At 33.1% G+C, this 17,058-nt stretch overlaps 1 protein-coding gene across 3 annotated transcripts in view; it reads right to left on the minus strand.

Moving 5' to 3' along the window:
* Positions 1 to 663: 663 nt before the first annotated feature.
* LOC129952671 (cGMP-specific 3',5'-cyclic phosphodiesterase) overlaps positions 664 to 17,058 on the minus strand; it is a 196,998-nt gene continuing 180,603 nt past the window's right edge. For all 3 annotated transcript variants that reach the window (XM_056065428.1, XM_056065435.1, XM_056065445.1), the window contains exons 12-13: positions 10,184 to 10,404; positions 664 to 9,516 (exon numbers count right to left, since the gene is read on the minus strand). In XM_056065428.1, the coding sequence (XP_055921403.1) occupies positions 9,113 to 9,516; positions 10,184 to 10,404 (625 nt within the window). In that variant the 3' untranslated portion in view covers positions 664 to 9,112. The remainder of the gene's footprint in view (positions 9,517 to 10,183; positions 10,405 to 17,058) is intronic.

The raw sequence follows: 17,058 nt of genomic DNA on the forward strand, positions 1-17,058 counted from the left end.
AAATTAAGTTTTCTTTTTAACACTCTCATCATTTTTGACAATTCTTTCGAGTTAACAAGCAGAGGGATGTGTTGAAAATAAATTTTCTCTGAGTACACATCCCTGGGTTAAATTGAAAATTAGTCGCTGTCTGCGAATAGAAATAAAATCTCATGTGAAAGAAAAGTCAAAATATGCGAACATCCACAGTTCGCAGTTCGTAGCTCATGTACTTAAAAGGGTCAGAGGTAAAAAACAAGTCAAGAACTCAAGAATGTTTTCTGCTCGAACTTCAACGTCGGATATTTGAATGAGTTCAACGCAGCGAGAACCTCAGCACACACTGCTTCGTGTGTTATCTGACCCGAATGTTTAAATTTTAAAACCCGGTACGAGTATGATAACTATGGTTACTAAATTTACAATCATTTTTTACTTTATAAACATTGACTTGAAATCTAAAAAGATATGTGACATTTTATTGACTGTACAATTGCTGAAAATAAGTTTCGTTTATTTTTACCAAATGAATTCCTGAATATGAAGTGGTCATGATACGAGAAAATTGAACTTGTCAAGCTGTTCAAGGAAAAGATAACAATATCTGCCAATTCATCTAGCAATACAAAAAAAAAACAGTTTTCAACTAGGAACTGTTTGAAAAATAAGACCATTATTATTATTTTTGTTTTAATTTTTATTCGAAATAAATTGACATGCACATCATTAGTAATTTTTATTGATTTCTTAATTATATTTATCATCAATTTATTTTTAGACTTTAACATTTAATAAATCTTATATATTTTACATGCATCTAATTTCTACACAATACAATCAAGTTCATATAACTTAACAGAGAGGGAATTATTTTATTAATTTATTATTAACAATCACAAAAACATTGTCAAGTTTTTCTATTTTTTGTTTTCCTCTAATATTAAGTTTTCTATATTTTCCTACATAAATACATAACCACATATTTTTTTTATATCTTTGTAAATTCTTTTAAGCTTATTAAATAAATTGCACTATATTTAAGTTTAAGTTAAAGTAAACAATTTATTATTTAGTAATAGTACATCATAGATACATAACTCTATAGGTTTTTATATTTTTCAAAAAAGTGAAAATGTGTGTTAATTTTATTGCTGTAGAATTTGTATTTGAAAATATATGTCTCACAGAATTGCGTTATAAAGATTAGTTATTTAGTTACAATATTTTTGTGTTATATACTAATCCTTAAAAATAGTTATTTGATTTTATTTTATTTTTATAACTAAGCAACTAATTTTAATTTAATATATCCATTTAAAATAGTTTTTAAAATTAAACTTTAATCAACTTCATTTTATTTATATATTTTTTAAAAGTAGATATAGTTAGACATTTTTTTAGAATTCTATAGTTTTTAAATTTACATTGTTTTTCATTAAATTTATGACTTAGTGTTGAATTGTAAAATGCGAAGCTTATCACTTAAATTATATAGTTTTATTTTTTAAGTATTTTATAAATACATAGTTTTTGTGTTAATATAGTTATTTTGTCGAGTGTTTTTTTTTCAATATTATTTTTGTAGTGTGTATTGTGTATAGTTTTGAAATCTATGAAATTCTGTTCTAAAAAAGTACAGAAATCTTTCTTTTCTTCGACCTTAAATAGATCACATATTTTGACATTTACATATTTAAAGTGTAACGGAAATGTAGTTATATAAGTACAACAATATTAATCTATTTTTATGTTTGTTTTTTGTTTTTTGCTATTTGTTTTTTAATTACGTTTCTATTTCTGAACTTTTGTAAACATTTTCCAATTTATTTTTTTGAAAAACTACTTTTGATTTGAGTTACATTTTGTGCTCACATTTTGATATTTGTTAATCGTTTTGGATTTTATTCAAGTTAAGTTTTTGTTATATTTTAGTTTAAATATAAACTAAAAAACTATTGTTGTTGAAATTCTATAAAAATGTTTTTTACTCAAATAAAAAAAAGAATCCTTATGAATGAAAATAAGAAAATCCAACGAAAATTTTAGTCCTGCTTTGGTAAGAATAAAAAACATTCAATCATTAAGAAAAGGACTTCTTGACGACATAAATGAGTGATGTGAAGAAAAAAGATTTTATAACCTTTTTTCAGAATGCTATAAAACGGCTCTAGTAGTTTTCCGGTGGAATTTTTAAGTAATTTTTTCATATAAACCTCTCAATATTCATAACTTCATCAAAATCTTACACATTTGTAAGTAGACTTCAATGCAGAATGAGCCATCTAAGAGCTTTGTTTTAAATCATATTGTCGGCTTAGCGTGTAAACCTGCTGACTCCACTTTTGAGCGAAATTGAGTTAGGTATGCAGTTTGAAAGGTATTAGGAAGCCGCATCGTCTGACATAAAAACGAACGTTCACTTGACGAAAACAACACATTTTATAGCTATAGTTATTTGTGGAGTAAAACTGAAGAGAACGCAAGGGCGAATCCAGACTTTTAATCAGGGGGATCACACATTTAACATATAGACGAGTTTTTACTCACTGCTTGAAAATGTTTATTAATGTTCTGTAAAGAAAGTTAACACAATTTAAATAACATAATGTGTATCTCAACCTTAAATGTACACATTTCAAGGGCTAAAGTAACAACTTTATAGCTATTAAATTATTTTAGAACGCTGTTGTCCAGCAAGGTATAGTCTAACTATTTAATTTGGTTGACTCTGTATACATGAAAGTATTAAAAGGGTTTTTGTTGTTTTCACGCAGAAATTGTTTTGAAAAAGAAAATATATTTTTTTTCCAATTTCTATTAATGCGAAAAAACGCTACAAAAATTAAAAACCCAGAAAATGAGGAAAAATCTGATATCAAGAATTTTCTGGCTTTTTTGACATAGGTTTTTCGTGCTCAATTTTTAGGAATCTATTGTTGCTATTGCTATAAATCTTATAACACGTAGATTGGAGCTGAAAATAAGTTTTTCTCAAAAATTTAAATGCCATTCTAAAAAAAAAAAACAAATTAACTTAAGTTTTTTTTTCCGAAAATCATTTATATATACGATTTTTAAACTTTATCTTTAAATATTTTTGGTATGCAGTTATTTTGTTGTTATAAATGTACATTTTATATTTAAGTTTCGTTAAATAATGTTCAGCCCTTTCTTAAATATAATTTGTAAAAAAAATTTTATTTTTTTAAAACTAAAACAAAAATAATGAAATTTTTGATCATCAAAAATCATCATCAATTTGAAAATTTGAGCAACGACAAGAGCTTGCACTGTAAGACAAGATTATTGAAATCGGTCAATTAGTTCTTGAAAAACTTAAAAAACAAGATAACGGTTTTATGAGGGGTCCATTTTTGAAAAAAATCGAATTTTTGGATTTGAAGTCGAAAATTTTGTACTGTTGTTATTTTTCGTATTAAAAAAATGACAAAAAAAAACTCTTTAAGCTAATCGGCTGAGAACCTTAATAACAATCGGCACAATGGTTTAGGCTGTAGGGGCCAGGACAGACAGACGGATGGAATCACGGGACCCACTTTTTTCAATTTATCTACCATCGTAATGTCATGTTTGATTCGAAATTTTTTGCGAATGCAATGCTTTCTATACGTAGCAGGTAAAAATCACTTCAATGTTCACTATTTATGTGCATAAAAAAAGATGGAATTGAAGGCCAGTTTCAGGAATTTAAAGGCAACTTAATATAAAATTTATGAACTCTTATCCAAGGTTTCTTCTTAAAAACCTCAATATTTGACATTTTTCTCAGAAACAAATTTTATTAAAATACTAAAGTTACTAATATTTAAGTTGTTTTGACATCAAACCATTTTTTGGTGAATGTCATTAAATTACTAACAAATCTTTAGATGAAATCTTTACTTTTATAACTTAACTGTAAAAGCTTTATGGCTCATATGATTCCATAAACTCAACACTATAAGTTTTGAATTAAACTCAATTCCTATAAAAATACAACAAAATTATCTGCCTGGTGGGGATGGGGGCGTCATGACTCCTACGACACCACCATTAAGGGGACGTTAATGCAGAAGAATTCGCTAGTATTCAAATCGATTTGATTGAAAAATATGTGGTTTTACAAACCAAAAGAACTTTTCCGATTAGGGAAATATTTTATAGTGTTGCTTGCACTCATCAAAACAGAAACTGTGTTATATCAAACGCTCTGTTTATTCTGCAAAATATCACAATATATTAATATGTATAGCAAAATTGTCTTGAAGTTGAATTAACTCAAATAGAAGCAGATTGTATCCATTCTAATGTCTAACGAGCCCTAAGAAATAAGAACAATAATGTTCATGCAGATTATCGCCCATGTTCGGAATTTCGAAATCACTTTTCAATTTCACGTGAAATGAAATTGCATGGTCTTTAATTCGATCGATTTCGAAAACTTCGAAATTGCTTCGAACTGTCACAACTGAAGGATCATCCATTTTTATTTTGTTTCTGAAGTAAAATTGTTGCTGTTTTGAAGATGGATGCAAGAGAAAAAATAAGAAGACAAAAATTTTGCGAGACAAATCAAATGATATTCGATTGTTGTAATAAATAAAGCAAATTCTTGATTTTCTCTTCCATTGTAATTTTAAATTAAGCAAAGACGCTTTTTTATATGTTCTAAGGGAAATAGAACCTTATCCAATTCTTCAATTTAAAAACTTGCTGCAACCCTCTGATTCCTAGCAGAAGGAAGCTATTTAAGATCAATCCAAAGAAATAAAAATTGTGATTTGAATGGGTATAAAACATGGAACAAACCGAAATACAGAACATCCATTTGCATGTTCGAAAATCCAATTCACAATAACGAATTGTGGAACACCCAAATTTCGCAAAATGCATTCACAATAAGTGAAATACAGAACATTGGCATATATATATATTTGCAAATCCGCCCGAAAAAAAAAACAAAGTTCTATGACGTATCATATCAGTATCACAACTTTTTAAAAATTTAAACAAAGTTCAATTTTTTAAAGTTATTGGTCTTGGTCACGGCTAAAGTTACTGATATTAAAGCTTCACGATGTACTTTCAATGGTGGTGAAATAAGAAAGAAATTAACGTCATTAACTCACTTAAACTTTAGCTCTCTTCAAAAACTGTACCACAACAGGAATTTTGGCGATCTTCATTTCTTGAAAAAACACCTGGAAACATGAAAATTACGACAACAACGACAACTTTCCTGAAAAATACAGACTACCGTCATTATTACGACAACCTCCTTCTTGATTGACATAAACTACAACTTTTAAATATCCCTATTTATGTATAATAGTGCTCGCTTAAAATAACTTTAAACACCTCTATTTGTTTCCTTTTATAACTTATTGTTGCTCTTTTAAATTTATTTGAAAAGTTCTTTCTTTCTCATTTCAAATTTCCTTTAATAGAGTTAGCAGGTTTACACTCTAAGCTAACGATATGTTGTTTTGACAAAAAGATAGTATCATGCCTTCGCGGAATGAAATGAGTCTTTTGAACAACGTTGGGAAACATTTTGGCACAAAGATGTTCTAAAATTTGTGGGACTGATATGCTACTATACTTTAACACTGCTTTCATCGTCGAACGGTGCATAAAGACATAAGGAAAATTAGGCAGCTGAATCCGATTCTGATTCTGTGACTCTGAGTTTACGAGCATCAATTCATCGTTAACCCCACCCCCTGGGAGATTATTCTTTTAATTTTAGTAGGAATTCCCCTGAAAACAAAACCAATATGATCACTCTTATTTTTAAATAATTTATTTTTTATATTTTAATGCTATAAACTCTGTTGCTAAAAATACTACTTATAACTAAGGACTGATGGACCAAGAACATAATATGAATCGGAAATCCAGACCTATTCCAATCGCTCAATATATATTCAAACCAGGGGGATCATCTTAAGATTTGTTAGTAATTTAACGATATTCACCAAAAGAAGGTTTGCTGTCAAAAACAACTAAAATCTTTGATTTCACACAATTTTGAATTTGAAATAACTTTAGTAATGCTTTAATTAATTTTCTGAGAGAAAGAGCAAATATTTTCTATCTTAGAACGAAACTTTGGATAAAAGATTGACAATTTGATATTAAGTTGCTTTTAAACTCCTTAAAGTCATCTTCAATTCCATCGTATTTTTTTTGACGCACATAAATAGTGAAAGACTTTCTTAAATCGATCTACTATTAAAAACCAAAACTTTTAAGATCTTTCAAAATAGAAGAAATCTATAATTTTTGAAGTGAATTTTCTTTGGATGCTCTATCTATCTATTAATTTAATATAAAAGCTTTGAATCTTTCGAGAACTGAAGTGAAAAGAGATTCTGCAACGTGTAATTTGTGAGTGAAACTTTAAAGTTTCTTCCCAACTTATTTGTTTTCATTTAATTTTTTGAGGAATTATGTACCTATTTCCTTAAATTCAAGAAAAACCTTTTTTTTCTCCACAATTTTTGAGTTTTGTTGAATCCTTTAAGATCAAACTATTTTGTAAAGGTTCTCACAAACCAGTCATATTTTAAAATTTGTCTTCTAGCATCAGCTCCAACCACGAGTAAGCAGACTGATAACGATAATAATAAAAGACTCCCGAAAATTGAGTCCGAAAAATAAGTCAAGAGCCAGAAAATTCTTTCAATCGGTTTTATTTTCGTACGAATAAAAATCAAAGTTTTTGGAAAACTTTCTCATTGCTCGGTATTTTTCATCATCATTTGTGTTTTTTGCATTTATAGAAATCCCAACAAGGGCAGAATATATTATCAATCGAAAAAGCAACTTTTCAACACAATTTCTAACATTCTTACATATTTAGAATCCTGTTGTTCTAACATATTTAGAGTGTTGCTTTCATGTGTAGTAAGTAGTCCAAATCAAATAATTAGATCATATCTTCTTGGACAACAGTTTTCTAAAATAATCTGATAACTAAAGTTATCACTTTAGAGAAAAAAATCTTAAGTGTGGAATTTGTAGGTGGCAACAAAACGTACTGATTTTCAGGAGATCCCTGGAACATTATATAGTAATATATATGTAGCCTATGTTACTCAGTGATAATGTAGCTTCCTAATGAAAAAAGAATTAATAAACGGTTCAGTACTTTTTGAGTTTATTCGTTACATAAAAAAATACAAATCTTTCCTCTTTATAATATTAGTGTAGATTTGTCAGCCTCCTTAAGTAAACATTAAATCACATTTTGACGAGATGCTCAAAAACTCTTCTTTATCTTAAGTGTGTGGAAACTATACCCCCCTGATTAAAAATCGGGATCCACCCTTATCCGGGATACAATGCAAACAATTTGGTGAAATCTTTTGACAATTTTACTTCGAAAATGTGGCTGAAAACTACGTTTTGGTCAAAAGTCGGCGTTACAAAGTTAACTTAAATTTTAGTTTTTGTTAAAATTAATACCCGTGGATTTTAACACAACTTTACACAGCTTATGCCAATATCGATCTTTTGTGTACTAAATTACTTAATTGTGTTATCAGCGCTCTTGGTAATGTCTTCGATAGTCGACGGATCCCATCGATGCTGTAGCATGCGCTACTGCGAAGCAAGCCGAGAATTGTTTGAATTGTTGGTCTACTGGAAAAGATTTAATTGTGTTCAAGTAACTTTTTTTCTGAATTTTTTTTTGATGGAATACAACATCTTATGAGTACTTAAGATAGTTTTCCTTGTGTCTTTAAGGGATTTTTTGTTTACTTAGAGTCTTTGATGTGACAAAATCAAATTATCTAAGTTGAACCAAGATTTCTAACTTTTCTAACAGAGGTCGCATAAATTTTAATAAAATTATGTGTCAAAAAAATATGTCTTAAATTATGAATCGTCGAATTCTATATACCAGAAGTTACGATTAAGTACATTTCTAAAACCCGATGAAGCAGCTTAAAGCCACATAAACAATTTAACTTTCTTAATCCCTTTTTCTTCTAAATTTTACTCCAAAAATAATTCAACCTTGAATATAAGAAATATGGAAATTATTGTAAACAAACAAAATCCATTCATGCCCAAGAGTGAAAAACACCTGGAGCGTTCGCATATTATTCCTTCACATATTCCAATGTTTATCCTTATCCCAACCGTATCCTTATACACCGTCCTCCTAGACACCTCGCGTGAATGGAACTTTTCTTCTGGGTTGTTGTTTTTCATATGCCTAAATTGATTTCTTCTGTTAAAAGGGAAATTTAATCAACATTAAACTAGGTACATTTTCAAAAACACCACCGCACATCATTATAATATGATGGCGGTACAAAATACGTTTACGTCTAACTTTTTGAGCACAGCATGATGTTATACGTAAATGCTGCTCATATTAAGGACACAACTCAAATTTGCAATCTCATTTAATTAAAAAACAAAAACCAAAACCAAAACCTAAAAATAAGTAAGAAAATGTTTTGAACAATACCAAAACTTTCTCTGTGTTCTATAGGATAAGCCCGCAGTCGCGTCGTCGTCGCAGCTCCTCGGGCGCAAAATTTGCTTCAACAGGTATACACGAGCGATGCACAAAAACTTAAATTATTATTATTTTCAGATATTAACACCGATGATGCTAAGAAAGGACGGAAAAGCAACTTTTGGGTTACAAGTTGTATACAACTAAGAAGTTTCTTGGAACAAAGTACATAGTTAACAATGAAAACAATCACTAACCTTCTCAAGGACTAAATGACACCACCGCAGCGGAGCAGCGGCGCTACAACGACGACGATACTGACGACAACGACAATAAAAATGACGCCGTCAATGACGACGCTGCTGTCACCGACAACGCTAACGCCAACGACAACACGAAAGGATTAAACTATTAAGTTAATCCTGGCTCCTAATACCTGCACCATTGTACCTGTTGCCTTTGCACATCAAGGACCAAATTTACCTCCTTTATTCACACAAAGTTTTGTTCTTCTGTTTTGTTAGTGTTTTCTTTTTGTGATAAAATTAAACCAATTAAAATTTGAAAAAGCCCCCACTCCCCTCCTTCAGACACAAACTATGTTGTGCTACCCGACGACGAAGAGGGGGCTTTCAAATTCTAATTGGACGGTTTTCGTCACAAAAGCGCACACAGCTTTGAGCGTTTCTTTGACTTATCAGGCATTTGGTTTGATGATTGTGGACTGGTGGGACTTTTATCAGCATTTGTTCCACCCCCTAAGCCTCCGCCATCTTGATGATGATGATGATGAGATGATACTTTAGAATCCTTAGACGTTTCAACATCTAATAGTGGTTTGAGGGGTGTTTTAGGCTTTGCCCCATCCATGCTATTGTACAAAGACTTATTTAACTTGGAACGAACCACTTTTCCAAATGCTCCTGGTTTTTTAATACTTATGCGGGTGCCTCGGTGTTCAGGTGTTGACGTATCATTTGACTCACTACCGCCGCTGGCATGTTGACAGTTTAATGTTGTAACGGTGAATTCAATATCCTTAATTTCCTCCTCCTTGCAAGCTGTGAAGGATAAAACAGTAAAAACAAAAAGACAATAGCATAAAGTTAAGTTTGAGTAAAATTGATTTTAAGAAAATAAAAAGAAAACGCATTTCAAAAGATAAAAACGGAGAACGAAGAAAAATAACCGTGAGGTTATTTATCTTCGCGTTTTTTGAACAGTGGGGTTTGTGGTATTTTTCCAGGGCTAAAGAAAAAAAAGAAGATTTTGAGGCAGCTGATCCTGGGAACTCTAAAAGAAAAACAATAGAATTTTATTTAATGTTGTGATATTTGTTTGAAACGAGGCTTGCATGTGCATATGGCCCAGAATTAAGGACCCTCTATGCCTTCTTTGAGACGAAATAAGAAAGTTCTTGTTAGACTTTTTGAAAAGTTTGACAGTTTAACAAAAATACTTAAATATTTCTCATTATGACACGTTTTTAAAAAATCGTATTAAGTCAAATACAAAAATTTCCTAGAACCAACTGCCCTGCACCCACTGTACCGGCATTAGTCAAGAAGTATTTTTGTCAGTTTTTTACTGTTTGGAAAAAGCTCGTAAAAAAGGACATGAGATAGAATTAATACATTTTTTCAGCAGCTGTCCTTGGCATCTTTCCTTTTTCGGATTCAAAATTTAAGTAAAACGAAAAAAAAGAATAACTAGCTTCATAAATTTTACCTGCAAACTCTTCCACAGGCTTATCAATGGTATCGTGGTCAATCCATGTCAAACCCATCTCGACTTTTTCGGCTAGATCCTGCCAATTACGTTTGTTTTCCATTGTACCCTCATATAATGGCGTTATCCATGGAAAAGCATCACACAGCACTCGATAAAGTGGCAAACAAATTATATCGATGAAACCAACTTGCATTTTTGGCAATTCGTCTTTACGTTCTCTGTGAAGAAAAAATAAGAATGGAAAAATTTAATTAATAAAGTTTACAAGAAGATCCATACACCCAATGCATTTTATGATTCAAGTACTCTTGTAGTATAAGTTAAATTACAGCTAGAATCCTGAAGTTGTAAGATACTTTGAAATTTCAAATTCATTATTTGTCAAGTATTTGGTCACAAAGGAGCAATAAAAACATCGAAGCAAAACTTTTAGTACCTGATCAAGTCAAAATTAATCTATAATTGGTCATGTTCTTGAAAGTAAATAATTGGAATATGTCTGAAGTACTTATATGTAAAAATGGTAGACATGTGCATTCAATAGGAAACAATAAGCGTCCAAAGTCTAGCTCCTACTCTCAGCTCCCCGCGGTGAACATAGGGTGTATATAGTACCACATCTGGAGATTGGGTTTCAACCCAAGTGTAAAGTTTTTGGAGTTAGCAAATGAAAGAAGGGGGAGGGGAGAGGAGAGGAGTTCCCAATAAAACACCTTTCCTTTCATCCAGACGGCAGCGGAGGAATTCCCAAGGTGGAATCAACGGATGCGTCTACAGTTCCAGTTAGCTACTTATTGAATAACTTATAGGGCTACTACGATATATTCAAAGCCTAGGGCTGTAATGAGCGGTTATGCAGTGTGGGCTCTCGCCCCCTAGAGTTAAATCAAGTGAAGGTCGTGCGTCAGTGTGACTTCCTGACCACGTAAAGAAAGCCCAGTTCGGGAGCACCAACAAGCCTCGAATACGGACAAACTTACTGCTGACTGACGTATTTACTGCTGGCAACGCACGCAAACGGTAGTATCCGTGGCATGATGGTTAGTGCGTTGGACTGTCATGCCAGAGGTCTTGGTTTCGATCCCTGCCTATGCCATCTAAAGTTTTTATCACCGGTACTGCCTGATGCGAGGAATTGACAAATTCTTCAAGAGTAATTCTTCCAAATGACTAATCGATTTTACTGCGAGGCAAACCGTCATGTTCACCAGTGCGCAATTTTCACATCTCAACATCCACAAACGAACTTGGAGTTCTCCAGATCAATCTACATCAACCAGAGTAACTATATTGCGATCGACGCTAGACACGCTTCTTGCATCATGGTTGTTCGAACTTTCTGAGGAGATAAATCGACTCGGACAACTACCTCGTTTCCGAAAAGATAGCACTTTTGGTTTATAGACCCAATGCAAAACAGGGATATGCTGGGAGAAGTTACAAACGGCTACAATCGTAAGAAATCGCCAAATCCTTCTCCAAATAAGTCACAAGTCACCCATTTTGGAGTTCCAAAAAGAAATCCCTGGTTTGATGAGGAATGATGGCAGACAAATACATCCAAACAACAGGCACACGAAAGTAATCAGCACCTGCTAACGAAACGAAAGTCAATTCTGAGGATATGGGAGGACCACTTTTGCAGACTGTATGTAGAACCGCATTCCGCTGTCAGGCAAATTGATCTATTCAATATGGACTACAAAAGCCAACAATCTCATCTTCCCGACTGAGATAACTAGAGACTGCCATATATAAGCTGAAGTCTAACAAAAGCCATTGGAGCTTTCATGTGATTAGTTTGACATCGTTCTTGAAAGAACAGTGCAGAGCTTTTTCAAAAGTTTGACCAATTAGGTACTTACATAAGCTCATGACATTGACATAATAAAATCAACTGAGGTTGAGGTCCGGTTACAAAAATGGGTTTAATTAAGAACTTTGTCTAAGTATGCTCCACTTCGAACACGGAAAACAACACCAGCGCTGAGATCAAACAAAAATTACTCTTACTGACCGCTGTTTCGTAGGGCTAAGAAATTAACTGAGGAGTAAAGCCTCTCTGGAGCGTCCAAAATGACTCTATATTAGATCCTCGTCATCCCCGTCCTACTATACGGTGCATAAGCATGGACTATGACAAAGGGGATGATAGTACCTTGTGTCGTTTCGAGAGAAAAGTTATTCGTGTGATCTACGGTCCCATATTTATTAAGCTGATAATTAATCAGCATTTCCATGACCTAAGAAAGAAGGGAAATTAGTCATATCGGCCGATAATTTGCGGGAGAAGAAGATTCTCCTTTTTTGGGATTTGCTAAACAAATGCTATTTTCTAACTACTCGGAACGAACCCAGAAGAATAGGATAGATGGAAAAGAGCGTGGAAGAAGACGGTCAGGAACCTTTTCTTGATTTACTGCTCGTTTTGTGTTTTACGTAGCTGTACAGCCCGTCTTGTTGGAAATAATCGCCGTTCAATCTAGTAAACTCATTCGAGTTCTAATAATATGAATCTTAGTCAACCGCAGCTCATTTTTTTTTAACCATTAAAGAGCTGACTTTAAAATTTGCACTGGCTTCTCGTGAGAATATCGATGAGCGTCAAACAATTCAATTTATAACCGATGATTTTCGCGATCGTTCAAATAATATAGCTGTTTTATATCCTGCTTGCAATCTTAATGAATTAAAACAGTTACCTATCTCACCGTTATTCTCAATTTCATGATATGAATTCCGTTCACGTAAATGTATCTCATTCAACTGATTTAAAACCTGCAACTTCGTCTAGAATAATTGGAAAGAATATTAGACAAAAGATGTTAATACGTATCCTAAACCGACACTTTGCTACAATTGTTTCTGGTGTTGGACATTTTTCATCATCGTGTCCTGAGTGAAAAAGAGAACGAGCATCATGTTTTTGATGTGGCTCCACACAACATGTAATCAACGATTGCCCAAAACAACCATCAACAATCCGACTAGTGGCATTAATAGATGAATTTCGATTTGGTTCCGATGCCGAACAAATTAATACTAGAAGTTCCGCAGAAACTACATGTATTGATGAAATAAATAACGTTAGTGTAAATTTTATGCCTAAGAGTTCTGTTGCACACTGTAGTACATTTGTTTCTCGTTTCGATTCCGGTACTCAAATCAGTTTAATTAAACATTCCGCTGTTCCCAAAGAAGTGCAGTTTGGACCCATTGAGCCATCTAGTTTTAGTGGAGTAGGCAATTTCAAAATCTGTACCAACGGTGAAATTACAATATACCTTCCCTTCCGTGAAGTTAGCAAACTAATCAAATTTAGGATATTCCTGATTATTTAAATAAAAATTGGTTATTATTCCGTTGAAAAAATATCGCTTTAGGAAGCAGCTCAGATAATTTAGACAATGATAAAATACCGCAGTTATTGAACACGATTACGAGATGAAAATACATCTTACTTCCGATATACCTATAAATCACGCTCCTCGAAGAATATCATATTCGGATAAAAAGAACATTCAAAATTCAGGAACTATTAGAAAAAGGTTTTATTCGTCCGAGTGAATCGCCTTACGCTTTTCCACTAGTTCTGGTTCCAAGGAAATGTGTCGAGAAACTCCAATTTGTAGACTATAGGCCATTGAATAAAATAACAGTTCGTGATAGTTCTCCATTACCTGTTATTGTTTAGAAAAGTAAGGAGGAAAAAAAACTACTTTAGACTTAAGAAAGGGATTCCATCAAATTCGTTTGGATGAAGATTCTGTTAAGTACACCGCTTTTGTGACCCCAGATGGACAGTACGAGTATTTAGTTATGCCTTTTGGTTTGAAAAATGGTCCACCTAAATTCCAGCGATTTATCACGTGCATCTGATACAATTGAAGAATATTATATTTTACTTAAACGTGTCTTACGTCATTAAACTAAATTCCGATTACAACTCAAAATTCACAAATGTCAATTTTGTTACACCCAAATAAAATATTTGGGATTCACTGTGAGCGGAGTCGGTATTAGACCTAACAATCAACATTTGAGTATCATAAAGTATCTTAAATTTCCTTCTAATGTTACTGAATTATGAAAATGTCTTAAAGCTTTTTCCACAATTTCCTACCCTTTAAGACAGCTGATTTAACCAAACAGAGTTTTCACTTCTTTCCGTGAACAGTAAATGACTAGCCCAGTACTAGCTCTTTTCGACACAACACGTGAAACTCTAATTGAATTGTGATGCTAGTTCGTTAGGATATGGGGGTATTCTTCTTCAGAGACAGGATAATGAAAAGTTTCATCCAATTGGATACTTTTTAATAGAAATTTCCGACGGTGAGTCTCGTTATCGCAGCTACGGTATTAGAAACATTAGCTATAATCTATTCTCTTGAAAATTTTCAAGCACACGTTGATGGAATTTCCTTCCGAAAAATCACTGATTGTAATTCATTAGATCAAAATTTAGAAAAGCAGGCTATTAATCCCCGCATAGCTCGTTGGGCCCCAGCTTTAGAAAAATACAACTAAACAATAAAGTACAGAAATGGGTCATTGATGGAGCACGTATATAAAGGGTGATTTTTTTGAGGTTAGGATTTTTATGCATTAGTATTTGACAAATCACGCGGGATTTCAGACATGGTGTCAAAGAGAAAGATGCTCAGTATGCTTTGACATTTCATCATGAATAGACTTACTAACGAGCAACGCTTGCAAATCATTGAATTTTATTACCAAAATCAGTGTTCGGTTCGAAATGTGTTTCGCGCTTTACGTCCGATTTATGGTCTACATAATCGACCAAGTGAGCAAACAATTAATGCGATTGTGACCAAGTTTCGCACTCAGTTTACTTTATTGCACATTAAACCAACCACACGAATGCGTACAGAAGAGAATATTGCGTCTGTTTCTGAGAGTGTTGCTGAAGACCGTGAAATGTCGATTCGTCGCCGTTCGCAGCAATTGGGTTTGTGTTATTCGACCACATGGAAGATTTTACGCAAAGATCTTGGTGTAAAACCGTATAAAATACAGCTCGTGCAAGAACTGAAGCCGAACGATCTGCCACAACGTCGAATTTTCAGTGAATGGGCCCTAGAAAAGTTGGCAGAAAATCCGCTTTTTTATCGACAAATTTTGTTCAGCGATGAGGCTCTTTTCTGGTTGAATGGCTACGTAAATAAGCAAAATTGCTGCATTTGGAGTGAAGAGCAACCAGAAGCCGTTCAAGAACTGCCCATGCATCCCGAAAAATGCACTGTTTGGTGTGGTTTGTACGCTGGTGGAATCATTGGACCGTATTTTTTCAAAGATGCTGTTGGACGCAACGTTACGGTGAATGGCGATCGCTATCGTTCAATGCTAACAAACTTTTTGTTGCCAAAAATGGAAGAACTGAACTTGGTTGACATGTGGTTTCAACAAGATGGCGCTACATGCCACACAGCTCGCGATTCTTTGGCCATTTTGAGGGAAAACTTCGGAGAACAATTCATCTCAAGGAATGGACCGGTAAGTTGGCCACCAAGATCATGCGATTTGACGCCTTTAGACTATTTTTGTGGGGCTACGTCAAGTCTAAAGTCTACACAAATAAGCCAGCAACTATTCCAGCTTTGGAAGACAACATTTCCGAAGAAATTCGGGCTATTCCGGCCGAAATTCTCGAAAAAGTTACCCAAAATTGGACTTTCCGAATGGACCACCTAAGACGCAGCCGCGGTCAACATTTAAATGAAATTATCTTCAAAAAGTAAATGTCATGAACCAATCTAACTCAAATAAAGAATCGATGAGATTTTGCAAATTTTATGCGTTTTTTTTTTTAAAGTTCTCAAGCTCTTAAAAAATCACCGTTTAGATACTTTAAGTCGATATTTTCGAGTTTGTACAGAAAATAAATCAAAGTCTTTTATACCCGCTATTGATATTGACGACTTTGATTTTCTACAAGCTACAAGCCACACAAAATCATAACGACCACATTGCTCCATTAAAAAAAAAAATAGAATTGGAATTAATTCCTGACTCTGTTTTAGATAATGGACTAGTCTATAAAAAAGATCAAAACTGTCGTTTATTATTCTATGTTCCTCGCGAAATGGAAATTAATGTTATAAGAGCTGCTCACGAAAAAATTTCATTTGAATACTGGAAAATGTCTTGATCAAATTAAGATGAATTATTGGTTTCCGAATATGAACGAGAAAGTTGAATGCATCATTTAAAATTGTTTAAAATGCATTAAGGATTCCATTCCGTCATTGTAATAATCGAACCCTTCATTCTATACCGAAGAAACCTATTCCATTTGACCACTTCCCTATATTCGTTCGAAAAGAAAACATATTCTAGTAATTGTAGATGCATTTACAAAGAATGTAAAGCTTTATCCTGTGAATTCCACTATTAGCAATAAAGTTCGTGCATGTTTAGATAGTTACTTGTCCTAAAGTCTATGCTCGCAAAGCTTTCCGAACCCATTCAACATTCTGATTGGACACAAATGTTAACAAACGTAGAATATGCTATGAATATTTCTGTGCACTGTAGCACCGGCAAAATTTTTTTCAAGCTACTATATGGGGTAGATCAGCTGGGTCCTAAAGTTGATATCTTTACTGAATACTTGTATAAAAAGTTTGAATCTTTTGATCGTGATTTAGACGGAAAAGGTGAAAATGCTTTCAAGCAATTTGAAAAGCTCAGCAAAGAAACTCAGAATGGATTAAAAAGAAATTTTTGCCACACATAAGATTCTTTGAAGGTGAGTTTATTATTGATTAATACATAATATAAGGGCCCATATAAAGTTTATAAAGTGCATCTGAATGACAGATATTTATTTAGGGTTTTTGAAGACTGTC

The sequence above is a fragment of the Eupeodes corollae genome, chromosome 1 (genome assembly GCF_945859685.1).
Source record: "Eupeodes corollae chromosome 1, idEupCoro1.1, whole genome shotgun sequence".
NCBI classification, from domain to species: Eukaryota; Metazoa; Arthropoda; class Insecta; order Diptera; family Syrphidae; genus Eupeodes; species Eupeodes corollae.